We start from the raw sequence: 14,312 nt of genomic DNA, 5'->3' as shown, positions 1-14,312 counted from the left end.
GTTAGACTCTCGCTCTCTTTAGCCCATAGCCATCTTCGGCCACCATCTCGAAACTCCCCTCAAAATGACACCCAAACCTCCCATTTGCATAGAAGTCACCGCCGAATGCCCCATTAGTTACACCATCCTCGGATATCGTCCGAACCTATTCGCCAATGGCTTCTTTGCCGTTTTCTTCGTCATCTGCTTTGGTGCTCAGATCTGGCTCGGCATTCGCTTCCGCACTAAAGGATACGCCATCGCCCTCACCCTCGGTTGTGTAGCCCTTACCTTGGGCTACCTAGCTCGCCTCTACTTGCACTTTCAGCCGTTCAACTCGATTCCCTTTCAAGCCCAGATCTGCTGTCTCATCATCGCCCCCGCGTTCAACAGTGCAGCCATCTATCTCATGCTCAGACACATCGTCAAGCTTTTTGGTGCAGAATGGTCTGTCCTCAAGCCCGAGCAGTACACTAAAGGCTTCATTGCTGCGGATGTAGTGTCTCTAGCGCTGCAGGCTACTGGTGGCGGTCTTGCAGTAATGGCAGGTGACGACAAGGATCGACTCGATCTGGGAAACAACGTCATGATGGCAGGAATTGCGTTTCAAGTCGTGACCTTGTCCATCTTTGCCATCTTGACCGTTCTGTTCCTGGTGAGGCGTGTGAGGGCTCGCACGTCTGACCCACTCTCTGGTACTGCATTGGAGACATGGCACAGTACCAAGTTTCGGTGGTTTCTCTCTGGGCTCGTCACTGCATTTACGGCCATTTTCATCCGCTGTGTCTACCGAATTGCCGAGATGAGAGGCGGATGGGGAAACTCTCTCATGAGGGATCAGATTACTTTCATTATCCTTGAAGGATGGTAAGTCCCCCTTGGTTAAAATTGTCCACTCAACTCCAGCCTTTGCTGACATAAAGTCATACAGCATGATGCTTATCGCGACGTCGGCCCAGACCATCCTTCATCCTGGTCACTTCTTCCCAACAATGGCCGATTCGCATATGAAACCTGGTAACAGAACCTCCCTTATCGACTAAAAGCCAGCGCTGATTTTTACAGGTGATTCTCCAGGATCGTGGACCGACATAACCGAGCTGCCTATTCTATCCAAGTAAAATTTGGGCAGGCTCAGGGAAGTGTTGACGGGGACAGGATAAGGTCTCTGCAAGATAGCCTGATGACTTCTAATAGTTCAACATGTTGTGCTGGGGGTTAGACGACTAGTGTGTATAATAACACGACGTGCTGGATATTATTAGGTTACTTTGATAAATTATCAAAGTATGAGAAGAGAAATATACGATAAAAACCTGTTAAGTCAAATAAGGTGAAAATAGGCAATGCTGTACTTATGATTCTACAGAAATCTTCTCCTTATCCTCACATATACCCGCTATCCAACAGCAACTTCACCGTTGGCCATCGCTTAGCCTGACTAGCTACCGAAAATGGCGTTTCTCCAGAATTATTCTCAATGGTAGGGTTGGCGCCATTATTCAGTAAAACCTGCACAACATCACCGTGCGCCTCCTTCGAAGCTAGCAGAATTGCCGTATCGCGGCGGCAATTCACTGTGTTGGGATCAGAGCCCAAGTCAAGCAAGAGCGACACCATTGCTGTGTGGCCACGCAAGGACGCAAGCAAAAGCGGCGTTTCGTCCCTGTCATTTTTCAGCTCGAGACTGGCTTTAGTGTCCAGGAGAATCTTGAAAACGTCGACATGGCCCTCTAGAGCAGCTCGATGTAACGGCGTGTTCCGTGCGTCATCTGTTGTGCTACGGCCAGCGCCGCTCTCCAGCAAAAGTTGAACTATTGTGACATGTCCCTGTTGAGCGGCCACCGACAATGCTGTTCCACCGGAGTTGTCTATGGCCTCAATATCAGCATCCATGTCGAGGAAGAGCTTGACCGCCGAGTGGTGCCCTCCAGATGCAGCACTACACAATGGCGGTGTACGTCCTTGCCTCCCTTGAACATCTTCTCCTCTCTCGATCAGGAGCTGGACCACACCTGCGTGACCCCTCTCTGCAGCAGCCTCTAATGGAGTCTGACCTGACAAGGTCGCGATCCCAGGACTGGCTTTGTGGTCAAGCAGAAGTCGGGTAATCTCTGAAGACCCATTACATGCGGCTTGTAAGAGTGGCGTACCATGATCAGGGCTGTAAGCATTGGCGTCGGCATTTTTGCTGAGCAAGATCTTCACCACGTCGATATGCTGAAACCGAGCAGCATAAAACAACGCTGTACATTCGTCCCAGTCTATTGCCTCCGTTTTGGATTTCCAGTTGAGCAGGGACTCAACTCCTTCCAAGTAGCCTCTCTGAGCAGCCATAATAAGCGGTGTTGCTCGGTTGTAGCCCGTGACTTCAGTGTCGGCGCCGTTCTCAAGGAGTCGCTGCATAGTCGCAGTGCATCTGCTTCTGACGACATGGAGTAGCAACTTCCGGTCTTCCGAGTGATAGGCACCAGCATCAACAAGTAGCACGCCTACAGCGTCATGTCCGTTCGCAGTGGCGAGACTGATTGGCGCATTCCAGTACGCACCTCGTTGGCGCACTGGGCTGAATTTGAGAAGTGCCACCACTACGTCGGCATGCCCATTTTCAGCGGCATGAGAGAGTGGCGTCTGGTATAGGGCATCCTCTGTGTGTGAAGTGAGTGAGTTTTCTTGAGAACGTACCGTCAATACGCCGATATGTCCCTTTTCATAGAGGGGAGATGATGTGGTCAGACCATCGCGGTCCTGTTCGTATCCTTGACCGCTTTCTAGCAGAAATTTTACGAAGAGTTCAATACCAAAAAAAGCGGCCAGATGTAGGGGGGTAGTCCAAATCAGGTCATTCTGGAGTATCTCCGAGCGGCGAGGGTGGTGGTCGAGTAATGGTTGCATTGACGCCGTCACCTTTGGGATGCTGCGAACGAAGCCAGCCATGTTCTGACCGGCCACGATACCAGAAATATGAGGTCCAGAACACTTAAGATGGCGTCCCCAATAACAAGAAGCGTAATTATGGAACTTATTTGATTCCTGTCGTTGAGATAGCTCGGATTTCTTTAGGAATGGCCCGACCTCGAAGATGCTGAGTGAAAGGTAGGTAATGCACACCAGAGTGATATCCCGATGTGCGGCGTCTCTCGCAATTTTATTCTCCATGGTGTTGGCTATTTCGGGTACGACTGGAATTGCTTGATTGCTTAGCTGCGAGAGAAGGCAAAAGTTGGAATCCAAGTATTCGCGGGCTGTATGATGAAGCAGTTGGACAATTGCGCCTTCGATTGTTACCAAGCCTCTGCATGCTTCGACCATGATTTCGGTGCTGTAAAAATCGCCCTCGTCGAGTTGAGAAGCGCCGAGCTTGATGGACAGCGCTTCTCGAAGTTCCATAATGGTGAGCGGTCTCAGCGCGCAGACAACCCATGCAAGAATTCTCCCTGCGATGAACTGATATTCCTCTGACTGACCACTGATTCGCTGTATTGTTTTCGCGTAGATCTCCTGGTATGCGGCCTCTCTCTTAGGTAGTGTTTCGATCGTTGTCAGTATCCCGTTAGGTGATGCCATCTCCATTACTGAATCCATATGAAAACGAGCCAAGAGAAAACTATAAATCATTTAATTCGACGACTCTGATTAAGGGCATCATAAACTTACATTCCATCCGCAGCCTTTGAGATTCTTTCTTTGATTTTCTTCCTCAGGCTTGACCTAACCTCCGCTTTGTAGTCCCGACTCTCGTCTCTGAGGACTTTATGCTTCGAAATACGCTTATCAAGGTACCGGCCCAGGTCTTCGTCCACGGCTCGGATCTCGATTGACGGGAACTGCTCGAATTGAGTTTTGATCCGGGCTTCTGGGCGAGAAGTTGCTATAAAATTCGCTCCTGTCTGCCGCTGAAGATTGAATATCTCCGACAAGACATTCGATACATCATCACATTCATCGAGTGCATCGATGACAACAAAGGTTCGGGAAAAGAAGCTCAAAACAGAGACAAGAGTTTTTGCCACATGTGCGAGCGGAATTGAATGTGCCGGTCTCTCCCGGTTGCTGATATAGAACTCCTTTACGCGCCGTGGCACGGAAGGAAGTTTCTCGACCAACTGCTTCAACAGAATCTCCAGGATATGAACTGTTGTAAACTGCGCTGTTTGTTGGAAATCGCAATATAGGAATGTTACGGCTGAGTTTTCATTCGGCGTTTGGGTTGAAGTGCTGCAGATTTCCGACTCTAGATAGTCAATGATCACGGATGTCATGATGGTTTTTCCTGCACCAGGAAACCCATAGCAAAGGAGTGTTCCTGAAGCTGCCTGCAACCACTGTTGGAAGATTGGTGAATCAAGAAACCATTGGCCACTATCGGGTTCTCGCTTTTGAGAATGAATATAATGCTGACTGGTCCAGTTGACCGGCGTAAGCCAATCAAGGATGTCTCTTCGTTGTTTTGCTGTAATTTGTCAAGATCAGGATTGAACATATTTCTGGTAGGCCGAGTTTGACAACCGGCGACGTCAAGTAACAAAGAGAAGAGACAAATGCGGCACGTTTTATTGTAGAAAATGAAAATTCGTACCTTCTTCTGTTTCTGCGGCCCCCTGCTTCAGGTCGTGGACATCGTTTCCCACTTCCTTTAACCGTTGCTCGACTATCAATATATGCTCAGCCATCAAGAATAATTCATGACACATTCTGCATCTCACCATTTTCCAAAATCGCTCCCATTCGCCTTGTCTGTTCCAATTCTGACATATGGACCTTGGTAAGAATGGCCTTGCCATAGGCCGCTGCTGTTGCTGCGGCATAGCGGTGCCATTGGTCGTTTTTGTGAGTGTCTGCGTAGTCGCATATGCCTCGAACGACCAGACAGGGAATTGTGTCCATGATACCGGCTGCTTCCATCTCGAAACAAATCGCAGTATTATTGTTTCTGCATAGACGAGTCCGGTCATCGAGGTTTTTCACAACGGCGCTGCCCGAAAGAATAAGGCCGCGATGAACCTTTATCTCCTCTTCGCGAGCTTTGCGAGCCATGATTTTCTTCTCGCTAGAAGCCTCGCAGCCGCTGCAATCTTCCCCTTCGTTGACGTGATGAAAAGTTTGTTCAAAGAGAACGTCGTCACCCCCTGGCCGCGCATAGCGACGTTTGTTGGTGATGCCTTCCAGTATCGCGCTGAGTGGGCTTTCATCCATTTCCTCATCCTCCTCCAAGGAGCCATCGGCACTGATCAATATCGGAGGCGGCTTGTCAAGAGAGCCTTTTAGGACGAACTTTCCATCTCGCTCATGTTTTCCGTAGTCATACTCGATGACTCCGGGATGACCGTCTCGAGGGATGCTGACGGCGATGTCGCCCAAACGAATGTCAAATTTGCTGCTGGGAATGCCACCCCCAATGCCGATCATCAATGCAAACCGAATATTGGGAAATTGCTGCGCGACAGTCGCTGCACATTGCGCCGCCTTCACGGTCCCCATTTGATGCGGCCGCGCTATGACGATGTTGTGGTCGCCAATACGCCCGTAGGAGTAGACGTAATTGTGCTGACCAGTGACATTTGGGTAGCCATCAAATCGCTCGTCTAAACTGTACTTCACAGCGACAACTTCGATTGCAAGAGCGCAAAATATAGCGACTGTGATGTCCTTAGGAGGGATTGTCTTCGCCTTGGCTGAGTAAGATTCCTTGCGCGTGTTGTTGATTTGGGTGCTTTGGGCAGACGCCGTTGGTTCCATGGTGAAATCTATCGTCGATGCTGTGATGAGCCAGATGAAGAGTGAAGGACGTAGCTAAGGCCAAAAGAAATACGACAGAAAGTTGGGGGATGATGGTGTTATAAGATAAAATGCTACCCTAACTAACAGCCTACTCGTAGCTGCCCACCCAACAACCCACCAACAGCTCAGCAACCTGCAGCCAAACTAATAGGGATTCGGATACGCCACGTCTCATCGATCCAATGGGAGGTTATATCGGGCTGGGGCGGGGTATTCTCGAGGCCTCCGCCAGGCTTGTTCCGGCGAAATGACCATCGACTGCCTTACTTTCGCGCCTTCATTGTGGCGGGGGAGTGCTAGCACCTATGATAGGGTACAGTGCCGGTATTGTTGCCCGGCGTTAGTCTAGTTTGGCTCCTTTTGAAGCAGGATGATAAGCTGGATTTGCATTAGGCAATTGCTATAAATGTATGATACTAATCACTCACTTAGTGTATGGGTAGGGAGGAGGCAGGTGTAGTGATCCATTGTTAGATTAACAGTGGAGCAAAAGTATAGGGTACTAGTGGACATACGGGGACGATGCTAGGACCTGATGAACTGTGGGATGATGATGACTAGGTAGGCTAGCTACCTTGGGTACGAGACAGACGGTGTGTCGCAGGGGCGATCACCTCTGTCCCATATGCCTAACATCTCAGGCGTAAAACGGGACAAGTCGGAACAAGGGTCCGACCTCAGGTCCACCAACAGGTACGCCCGATATTACTACAGTCAGTCTTAATCCGGTCTAGAATCCAACGAGAATTAAAAAATTGTCCCAATAAACATACCCTGCCACTCCAATCTGTAACAACTTCTTGGGCGCTTAACAACTTCATGGGCGCTTAGCAATTTTGCCATGCTTGACCGCTCGCTCAGCCTCACCAGGCAGTCTCACATCAGCGGCAATTCCATCTTCACCGTTTATACTCTCACGACCGTATTCTCCCGCCCTGCGTTTGTCCTATTTCTTAAACTCAAACTTTACTCTTATTCTTTCGTCCTCGTGACGCGCCAAGTACAATGTCCGTCGTTCCCTCCGCTCTGGGATCAGTGCTAGGCTACCTCGGCGCTGAAGTGGCTGAGAAATCCGTCTTCGAGCGGCTCCTTTGGCCTCAGAGGTTCTACAATTACATGGATGCGACAGTATTCTTCAAACTGGCATTTCTCTTCCCAACCAGTGGCCCGTTGCATCGAGCCGCTCTGGAAGTGCTGGACAAATTCCGAGACAACGGCTTGTACAGAGGGAAGCAGGGAGGTGAAATGTTAGGCACCGCATTCTTTCACGACATGGACGAGGCTGTGTACTTCCATCGCACTGCAACATCTATCGACGAGCAACAACATCCTTATTATGTGCGCAACGGGCTCTGGGTAGAAGTCTTAAGGGGTATCCGACCTGTTGCTAGTGAACGGCGACCAGGAGTCAAGGCTCGAGCGATACAATTCATATATCGCCTCCACCTGCAATTTCAGCTTGATCCTTCAGAGAATTCGAATGTCGTTGAGGAGCATGCAATCACGATTTGGACTATAGCCGGCATCTTTTGCAGCGAGCTGTCGTCAATCATTCTTGCTATCACTGCCGGAATCATTTATCGACCCAGCACGCACATAATTCCAACATGGAACTTGTGGATTGTGGGATTTTTCTGCATCCCCTTGTTTCTCAAACTGGTTGCCATGGTCTTCACAGTGCGACGTGAGAAGCTTAGGTTTAAGCACCCTGTCGGTCATACTCCTGATGGTGACACTCAAACTCCGGAGAGCGAAATTGGTCTGGAGCCTGTCGCGGTGAAGGATCAGGCAACGATTCAAAAACCTCCACAATCTCCGGAGCCACCGAATCATACCGAGGTCTTCGAGGTTGTGCGTCCGTCTACTGGGTTTATGCTCATTACTGTCGACGCTCCTTCTTCAGATCTAGTAGGACAATTCTTCAGGCACTACGGGCATCCAATTCGATCATCGCAGTATGACAGGGCCAAAGAAATTATCAGTATAATACTCACGTACTGCTTCGTGCTATATTTCCCAATCGGCTTGCTCTTACTGTCCTGGATGAGCGATCCAATGCAGTACTTTTGGCTGGGCCAGCAGCTCTACTGCGTATTGGCTCTGCACATCATACGTCTTTTTGGCTGGGAAGGGTGTGGAAGAACTGAAGACAAGATTGCTAAAATGCTGAGCAGAGGCCAAAAGGTTTGTCTTCGGGGAGAGAATGGATGTGTCGAGGCGACTCTTGAAATAGAAGAGGCTGAATCGGTAGCATTGGCGAGGACCGCAGTGAGAAACTTTGTATCTGAACACACAAATCCTGAACCTAAGCCACAGTTGGCCGAGGCTCAGAGTTAGATATTGGTTGTAAATACTTCTAATAGAAACTGTCGATTGATCATGTGATATATCATGATTCTGCCAGGATTGACCGCCATGTTTGGCATGCAGAATAGCATTCCTGATATGGATGGGCTGATAATAGCGCAGTTCTAGACAGGATGTGTCTGGTAGCTTTAGACACTGATTAAAGAAACCGGCAGTCAGATTCAAACATGTTACCATCACAGCCACTTATCACGAATTTCGAGGATGATACAGACCATCCGGAGTTCAGCCCAGACAGCAAATAGCCCAGGCGACTCCTCAACGTCTCCGATATGACCTCATATAAATGGCAGCCTGATAACACGTACGGCGGAATCTCGAACCCATCGTATTCAGTTATTTCATACACCTGGGGAAGGTGGAGATTGGCTGAGAACTCCTGCACTGATTCTCTCCCAGTCAGAGGTGTGCCCTGGCAAGTTCCAAAGGTTGACCCAAAGCACTTTACCATCAAACAATTTCAACGTGTGCTAGACATCATCGTCAACCGAGAAGACAAATTTGATGCCGCTGCACCTTTCGTTTGGCTTGATGTCGCATGCATCCCACAGTGGAAGCACAGCACCATTGCGGATTCAGAAGTCGGGCGTCAAGCGAGAATCTTTCGCGGTGCCATCAAGGGCTATATGTGGTTGACCACAGCGGATCCCGCCACGCTGGCGATGCTTTTCTCAAAGGAACTCCATGACAAGACGCGTGACCCAATCTCAGATCTGCAGAGCTTCTGTCATCTCCTCGAGGACCCTTGGTTTTGGTTTATGTGGACACTCCAAGAGTCTTTCATCCAAGGGGACGCATACATCATCGCGGGCTCGGACTTTTGCTTTATGACAGGACATAAACGACCACTTAACCTCTACCAAATCCGGGGTCTCGCTATGCACTATACCGGAGACGTATCGTACACGCCCCGATACGACCACAGGAAAATAGAAGTTGAACTGTCTAAGTTTGCGGATATGTGGCGGCGTTCGGGTCTACAGGGACCACTGAGTGCCTCCCCCATGCAAGTGTTGGCGTGCGCATTTTTCCGCACCTCGGAACACGTACTGGACCGAGTCTACGGCATAATGCAAATATTCGGAGATGAGTTCCGGGTTGGAAAGGCGAGTGAAGGAGGTGGCCCAAAACAAACATTCACCCTTGAGGAACTGGAAGACGCGCTGGGGGTCCTCGTTGTGAACCGATTTCCCACGATTAGTCAACTTTTTTACCATGAAGAAACACCACTTGCAGGGAGGGCATGGCGAATATGCGGCAGGGCCTCAGTCCCAAGGCCTCTAGCCTACGAATCCGCCCGATTCAATGACAAACTGAGTACACCTGGTTCGCGAAGGGAGACTTCTCGATTCTACCTCAAGATCACAACGGATCATCTAGACGCCACAACATGGGGCAAGTTTGAATGCAGAGTTTGTCTTCTTAGAACAATCACCAACTGCCTAGAATCGCCTTCTTTCGCGCCTGAGTGGAGTACTATGGAATGTTACTTCGACGCAGGCGCGGGCGTGCCAGCACATGCCGGGGATAAAGGACAGAGAGTGTACTCCCTTCAAGATATTCAACCTGTGACTGACCACTTTGGGCCTATCGAGCTCATGGCCGTTCTTTTATCTACTCGAGTAGATCTTGAAGTCGGTAAAACATGTAAAGTAAACGGGTTACTAATTCTAAGACCGGGAAAAGCGGCTCTCGAAGTCCACAGAAATCGTCGAGGCTGGTATTCGGGCTTGGACGGTGTGGGCATATTGGCCTGGGCACGCGTGGGTGTGTTTCAACTAGAATGGTATGAGGAACGGGACAAGGTCACTTTCAAATACATGAAAGACCAGGTCAAGACTCTGTTTCGTGTATCTGAGTACTGGGGAGATGCAGATGGGATATGGGGGTAATGACTGGAATAAATGCAAACTGGTTTCCCTACTCAGACAAACCCGGGCCGTGTTAGCAAATGCAAAGAGACAGCAGACAATCATGTGCGACTTGACGGCAAGGCCATTTGGGCCCTGCATTCTGCATCTTCTCCCGTCACACAAATTCACAGTATAACTAAGTTGGGGGACACTCTGAATCACAGTCATCCTCTTTGTTGTTGCCTGAGGTCAGCAGGTACGGTTAAATATCAGCTAGCCCGCCCACGCTCTGACAGCTGCCCAACTTCCCTCTGCATCTGCTCACCATCATCTCACATCAACTTTCGCCAGTCCATTTTCGCCATCACAATGGCCAAATCATGCCGACGCGGACTTCTCTAGGACGACAGTGGCCTCGATCTTGAGCCCCGTTGGGAAACTGAGCCTAGTATTGAAGCCATCCGGACCGTTTGCCTGCAAAAGTTGGACATACATGCTCCAGACGACTGCGCCATATACTTTCTCGCCGCGGGCGCCTTCAACAAACTATACCTGGTCGAGATTTCTCATAAACAAAAGTATGTGATGCGAGTCTCCCTCCCAGTCGATCCCCAGCACAAGACATCAGGCGAGGTGGCGACCTTGCGCTGGATCAACCGCTGCACCAAAGTTCCAGTACCCGACGTCATCGCCTTTGACGATTCAAGCGACAACGAAATTGGGTTCGAATGGATCCTGATGCGACTCATGCCTGGATCTTCGGCTCATTCCAAGTGGCGCAAGATGTCTATGGCGACCAAAAAGGCCTTGGTGGAGCAGCTGGCAGAATACCAAGCTCAACTTTTCCGCCTCGACTGTGGAGGGAGAGCAGCAGGTTTCCGCGGCATTGGAACGCTCAACGAGATCCCCAACAAACAAGAATCCAGCCAGACCGACCCAGATCCAGTACCAGGTCGCATTGTTTCCCACACCTTCTTTTGGGGCCAACACTTCGACTATGACATTCCCCGGGGGCCCTTCCGCTCCAGCCATGACTGGCTGGATTCTTATCTTCGCATCATCATCCAAGAGCAGAAGGATGCCATACAACGTACCGAAGATGAGGAAGATGGAGAGTATGCAGAACGCATACTACGAACAGCTGAGAGGCTTTCTGCTCTACTACCCAAATTATTCCCTTCCATTCTCAATCCACCCCAGCAAACGGTATTATGGCACGACGATCTCTCGCTATCAAACATCTTGGTAGATGACAAAGGCCGAATCACAGCTCTGGTCGATTGGGAGTGCGTCTCAACAATGCCGCGATGGGCAGCCACCCAGATGCCCAAGTTTTTAATGGGCCCAGAGCGACAAGAAGAACCAGTTCGAGATAACTACATGGATGAGATCCTGGAGGAGGCTGAAGAACGAGATGATGATGATGACCAGGACAACGAGGAAAAGAACGGACTCTACTGGATACACTTGATGGAATACGAGCAGACCCTTCTGACAAAGACGTACGCAGATCGTATGCGTCTTCTATGGCCTGAGTGGGACGCACATGTTGCCGATGCCATGCTAAGCATCGACTTTTTAGGTGCTATTGATCGCTGTGCTTCCGGGTTTAATTTGAAAAGCATCAACGGCTGGATTGATGCCATAGAGAAAGGGGAGTTCCCTGGACTGGAGACTTTATTGAACCCAAAAGGTGCGACGGTCTAGACGTTTTCATACCCTTCTCGTCCGTATCCGTAGATATGGCGATCACCAGAATACTAGCACCCTCCATGTTCCCGTTTATCAGAGCATAAGCTGCATTTCGTGCATGATCACCCAGTATCGCCTCTGTTGCCTCGATCATCAACCACTTCGCCACCGCCACGTATAGCACGCCGCATTTGCTCTTATCTCAATCTCGCACATTGGCGATTCTATCGAGCTGAGTCAGCCGCAACGAGGCTTTCAACCCCATAACCAATGAAGAGTCATGTACCTATACAGGCCGATACAAAAGAACAACCCCGCATTGTGACCGTCACCCGGGTCTGGAAGACTTCGCAATCTCAAAAGCAGGTAGCAGTAACTCTTCGCCAAGCTGATCAACGCGCCGGCATTTCCTCGAATCTATGACGCTTGCCGACTAACTTACTGCGTCGTCTTCTCCTCGCCGCGCTATAGAACACAACCACTTTCGAGGTTCCCTCGGTCAGGAGCTTGAGACCCTCTTTGGCACACTGGGCAAGGTTACACTCAATTCCCGCGCTTCTCTCAGCTGGGAGCGCTGGCTTGAAGTTATCCAAAGTCCACGAGCAGAAGACTTTGCATCAAGCCTTTCTCTTGCTCAATTCAATTCTCACAGAATCCTCTTAGAGCTGTGGAACGGTGTCCCTGACGACCACGAACTACTTTCAGCCGTGTCCCAATACTTTAGCCAAGAGGCTCAAGATGAAAGCCAAGGAGATGAAGACGAGGGAGAGTCCAAGTTTCCTGGGGAATTGCCGAGACTTAGCTCAGGCTCTGACTTCCACAAGGCCATGTTCAATTTGTTTGTCTGGGAATTCTATTGTCACATAGATCTCGGCAAGACTGGCGCGTTTCTTCCCATGCTTCAAGGAACTAGGCGAGGGGCAGCGTTATACATGTCATGTACGAGCCTTGCTCGTCGATCCGTCCCAGATCTTGTCATGGACACGCAAAAGCTTCCGGTCTCCCAGGCAATCGGAACCCCATCATGGACGAGGAATAGTGATGCTGTAGGTGCATCTATTCAACCGTGCCCGTGGATACAAGAGAAGCCCAACGGAAACGATATGCCGTATTATCTTTGGGACAGAACGTTGAAGCAAACCATCTCTGTTTCTGAAATAGCAGATAGACCAAAGTACACCACAATCAGCCATACTTGGGGGAGATGGAAGACAAAAGATGAGCCGATCCATCTACGCGGAACTCCATGGCCAATCCCTCCCAATTCAATATTTAAGGTAGAGAGGCTGCCCGTCATCCTGATCAGATTCCCCTACCGCATCGCTTCGTATGGATTGATTTACTTTGTATCCCGCAAGACGGATCAGCACTTGCGAAAATCGAAATATCGCGGCAGGCGACCATTTTCAGAGAAGCTTCTATTGCGATAATGTGGTTGAATGACATCGGGCCATGGACCACACTCCAGTTCGCAGTGGAGTGGCTCTGTGTCCAATTTATTCAGGACAATCATCTTTACACAGAAATGTCGGATGTCATGGCGAAACAAATGGAACAAACCCAAAAGCTGATGAATTCTATGGAGCTAATCAAGCCGACGCAAGCTGCGAATTCTAAAATGAGCACGGGTGCGTTTCACCGCTGGTTTACATCTCTCTGGACTCTTCAAGAGATATGTCTTCCACCCGATATGCTCATTGCAAACAAAAACTGGGAATTTGTGGCTCTGAACCACTGTGCCATTGCTTTCGATGAGATAGTGGCTCCCGAATACGCCAGCAGAAAAGCGAACAATGACACCCCTCCGCCTATCGCTGTTATTCAACTGAAGTCTCTTCTAACCTACACGGGGTTGTCACAGCTGGCATCCATGACACGCTGCAGCATCCTCGGATTGGGTAGTCATCGCCACTGTCTTGGACGACGCGCTGAGGCGATTATGGCCGTTCTTGATGCGACGGAATGGTTCACAAGTGCGGTGGATGATCAAGAACGTGAGAAAGATCTAGTCCTCAGTCTTTATCCCTTGAAATTTGTTCAAGAGGTGCAGAAGAATGTCGGACCTGCCACGTTTTTCTTCTCCGACTCGGTGCAGCCATATTTTGCCGAAGCATTGAAACATCCCGGAACAAGCCCAAAAGAGGCCAAACCAATGGGCTCTTTATTGCCCTTTGACCTAGGACTGCCCAAGCACTATCAAGAGATCATATGGGATCACGAGTGGAAGTTCCATGATTCCGTTTATAGCTGGACTATCGCAGGTTCTGCGGGATGTGTTCGCATTTCAGATGCCCTTGTCGTATCCTCCAGTGAGCGACAGTATGACCAGGCAATGGGTTCAACCATCATGGCCCCGGTCGGAGGGGAAGCAACAGGAAGACAAGTGGGCGTGCAGCATGTCGATCTGCATGAATGGATGAAATTGTTTGACACAAAATTTGCAAACTATGCGGTCTGCTTATTCACCTCGCCTTTGGGTTCAATGGGAGTATTATTAAAACAGATTGACCCGGGAGTCATGATCAAGGTTGGTATATATTTTCAGGATCTCTGCCCGCAGTGCAAAATGCCAAACACCGAGAAGTTGGATTGGCTAGTCTTATAGTTCATTTCTAGGATATGCATGGTATTTGTTACTCG

The 14,312-nt window shown here is 49.6% G+C and overlaps 6 protein-coding genes across 6 annotated transcripts; 5 read left to right on the top strand and 1 right to left on the bottom strand.

Annotated features, from left to right (window-relative positions):
- Positions 1-64: 64 nt before the first annotated feature.
- Positions 65-1,022, top strand: BGZ61DRAFT_498973 (RTA1 like protein-domain-containing protein; the record flags this gene model as incomplete). The annotated part of the gene is made up of 2 exons (XM_046251345.1): positions 65-846; positions 911-1,022. 2 exons carry the CDS (start codon positions 65-67, stop codon positions 1,020-1,022), a joined length of 894 nt encoding a protein of 297 aa, XP_046097076.1.
- A 323-nt stretch (positions 1,023-1,345) lies between these two features.
- On the bottom strand, positions 1,346-5,741 carry BGZ61DRAFT_593206 (ankyrin repeat-containing domain protein). Its single transcript, XM_046256778.1, has 4 exons — positions 4,686-5,741; positions 4,559-4,630; positions 3,637-4,432; positions 1,346-3,586 (listed from the first exon to the last, which is right to left on the bottom strand). Exons 1-4 carry the CDS (start codon positions 5,716-5,718, stop codon positions 1,366-1,368), a joined length of 4,122 nt encoding a protein of 1,373 aa, XP_046097075.1. The 5' UTR covers positions 5,719-5,741; the 3' UTR covers positions 1,346-1,365.
- Positions 5,742-6,509: 768 nt separating this feature from the next.
- On the top strand, positions 6,510-8,131 carry BGZ61DRAFT_462427 (uncharacterized protein). Its single transcript, XM_046247290.1, has one exon. It carries the CDS (start codon positions 6,766-6,768, stop codon positions 8,095-8,097), a length of 1,332 nt encoding a protein of 443 aa, XP_046097074.1. The 5' UTR covers positions 6,510-6,765; the 3' UTR covers positions 8,098-8,131.
- A 117-nt stretch (positions 8,132-8,248) lies between these two features.
- BGZ61DRAFT_561732 (uncharacterized protein) lies at positions 8,249-10,019 on the top strand (the record flags this gene model as incomplete). The annotated part of the gene is made up of 1 exon (XM_046255824.1): positions 8,249-10,019. Exon 1 carries the CDS (start codon positions 8,400-8,402, stop codon positions 10,017-10,019), a length of 1,620 nt encoding a protein of 539 aa, XP_046097073.1. The 5' UTR covers positions 8,249-8,399.
- A 363-nt stretch (positions 10,020-10,382) lies between these two features.
- On the top strand, positions 10,383-11,687 carry BGZ61DRAFT_367057 (phosphotransferase enzyme family-domain-containing protein; the record flags this gene model as incomplete). Its single annotated transcript, XM_046241743.1, has 1 exon — positions 10,383-11,687. A coding segment is annotated over one exon (1,305 nt), but the record flags the coding sequence as incomplete, so codon positions are not given.
- A 1,510-nt stretch (positions 11,688-13,197) lies between these two features.
- Positions 13,198-14,277, top strand: BGZ61DRAFT_538891 (uncharacterized protein; the record flags this gene model as incomplete). Its single annotated transcript, XM_046254704.1, has 1 exon — positions 13,198-14,277. One exon carries the CDS (start codon positions 13,198-13,200, stop codon positions 14,275-14,277), a length of 1,080 nt encoding a protein of 359 aa, XP_046097071.1.
- Positions 14,278-14,312: the final 35 nt, after the last annotated feature.

The sequence above is a fragment of the Ilyonectria robusta genome, assembly GCF_021365365.1.
Source record: "Ilyonectria robusta strain PMI_751 chromosome Unknown BGZ61scaffold_31, whole genome shotgun sequence".
Taxonomy (NCBI): domain Eukaryota; kingdom Fungi; phylum Ascomycota; class Sordariomycetes; order Hypocreales; family Nectriaceae; genus Ilyonectria; species Ilyonectria robusta.
The sequence above is the reverse complement of the archived record's forward strand: the minus strand, read 5'-3'. Positions and strand labels throughout refer to the sequence as shown.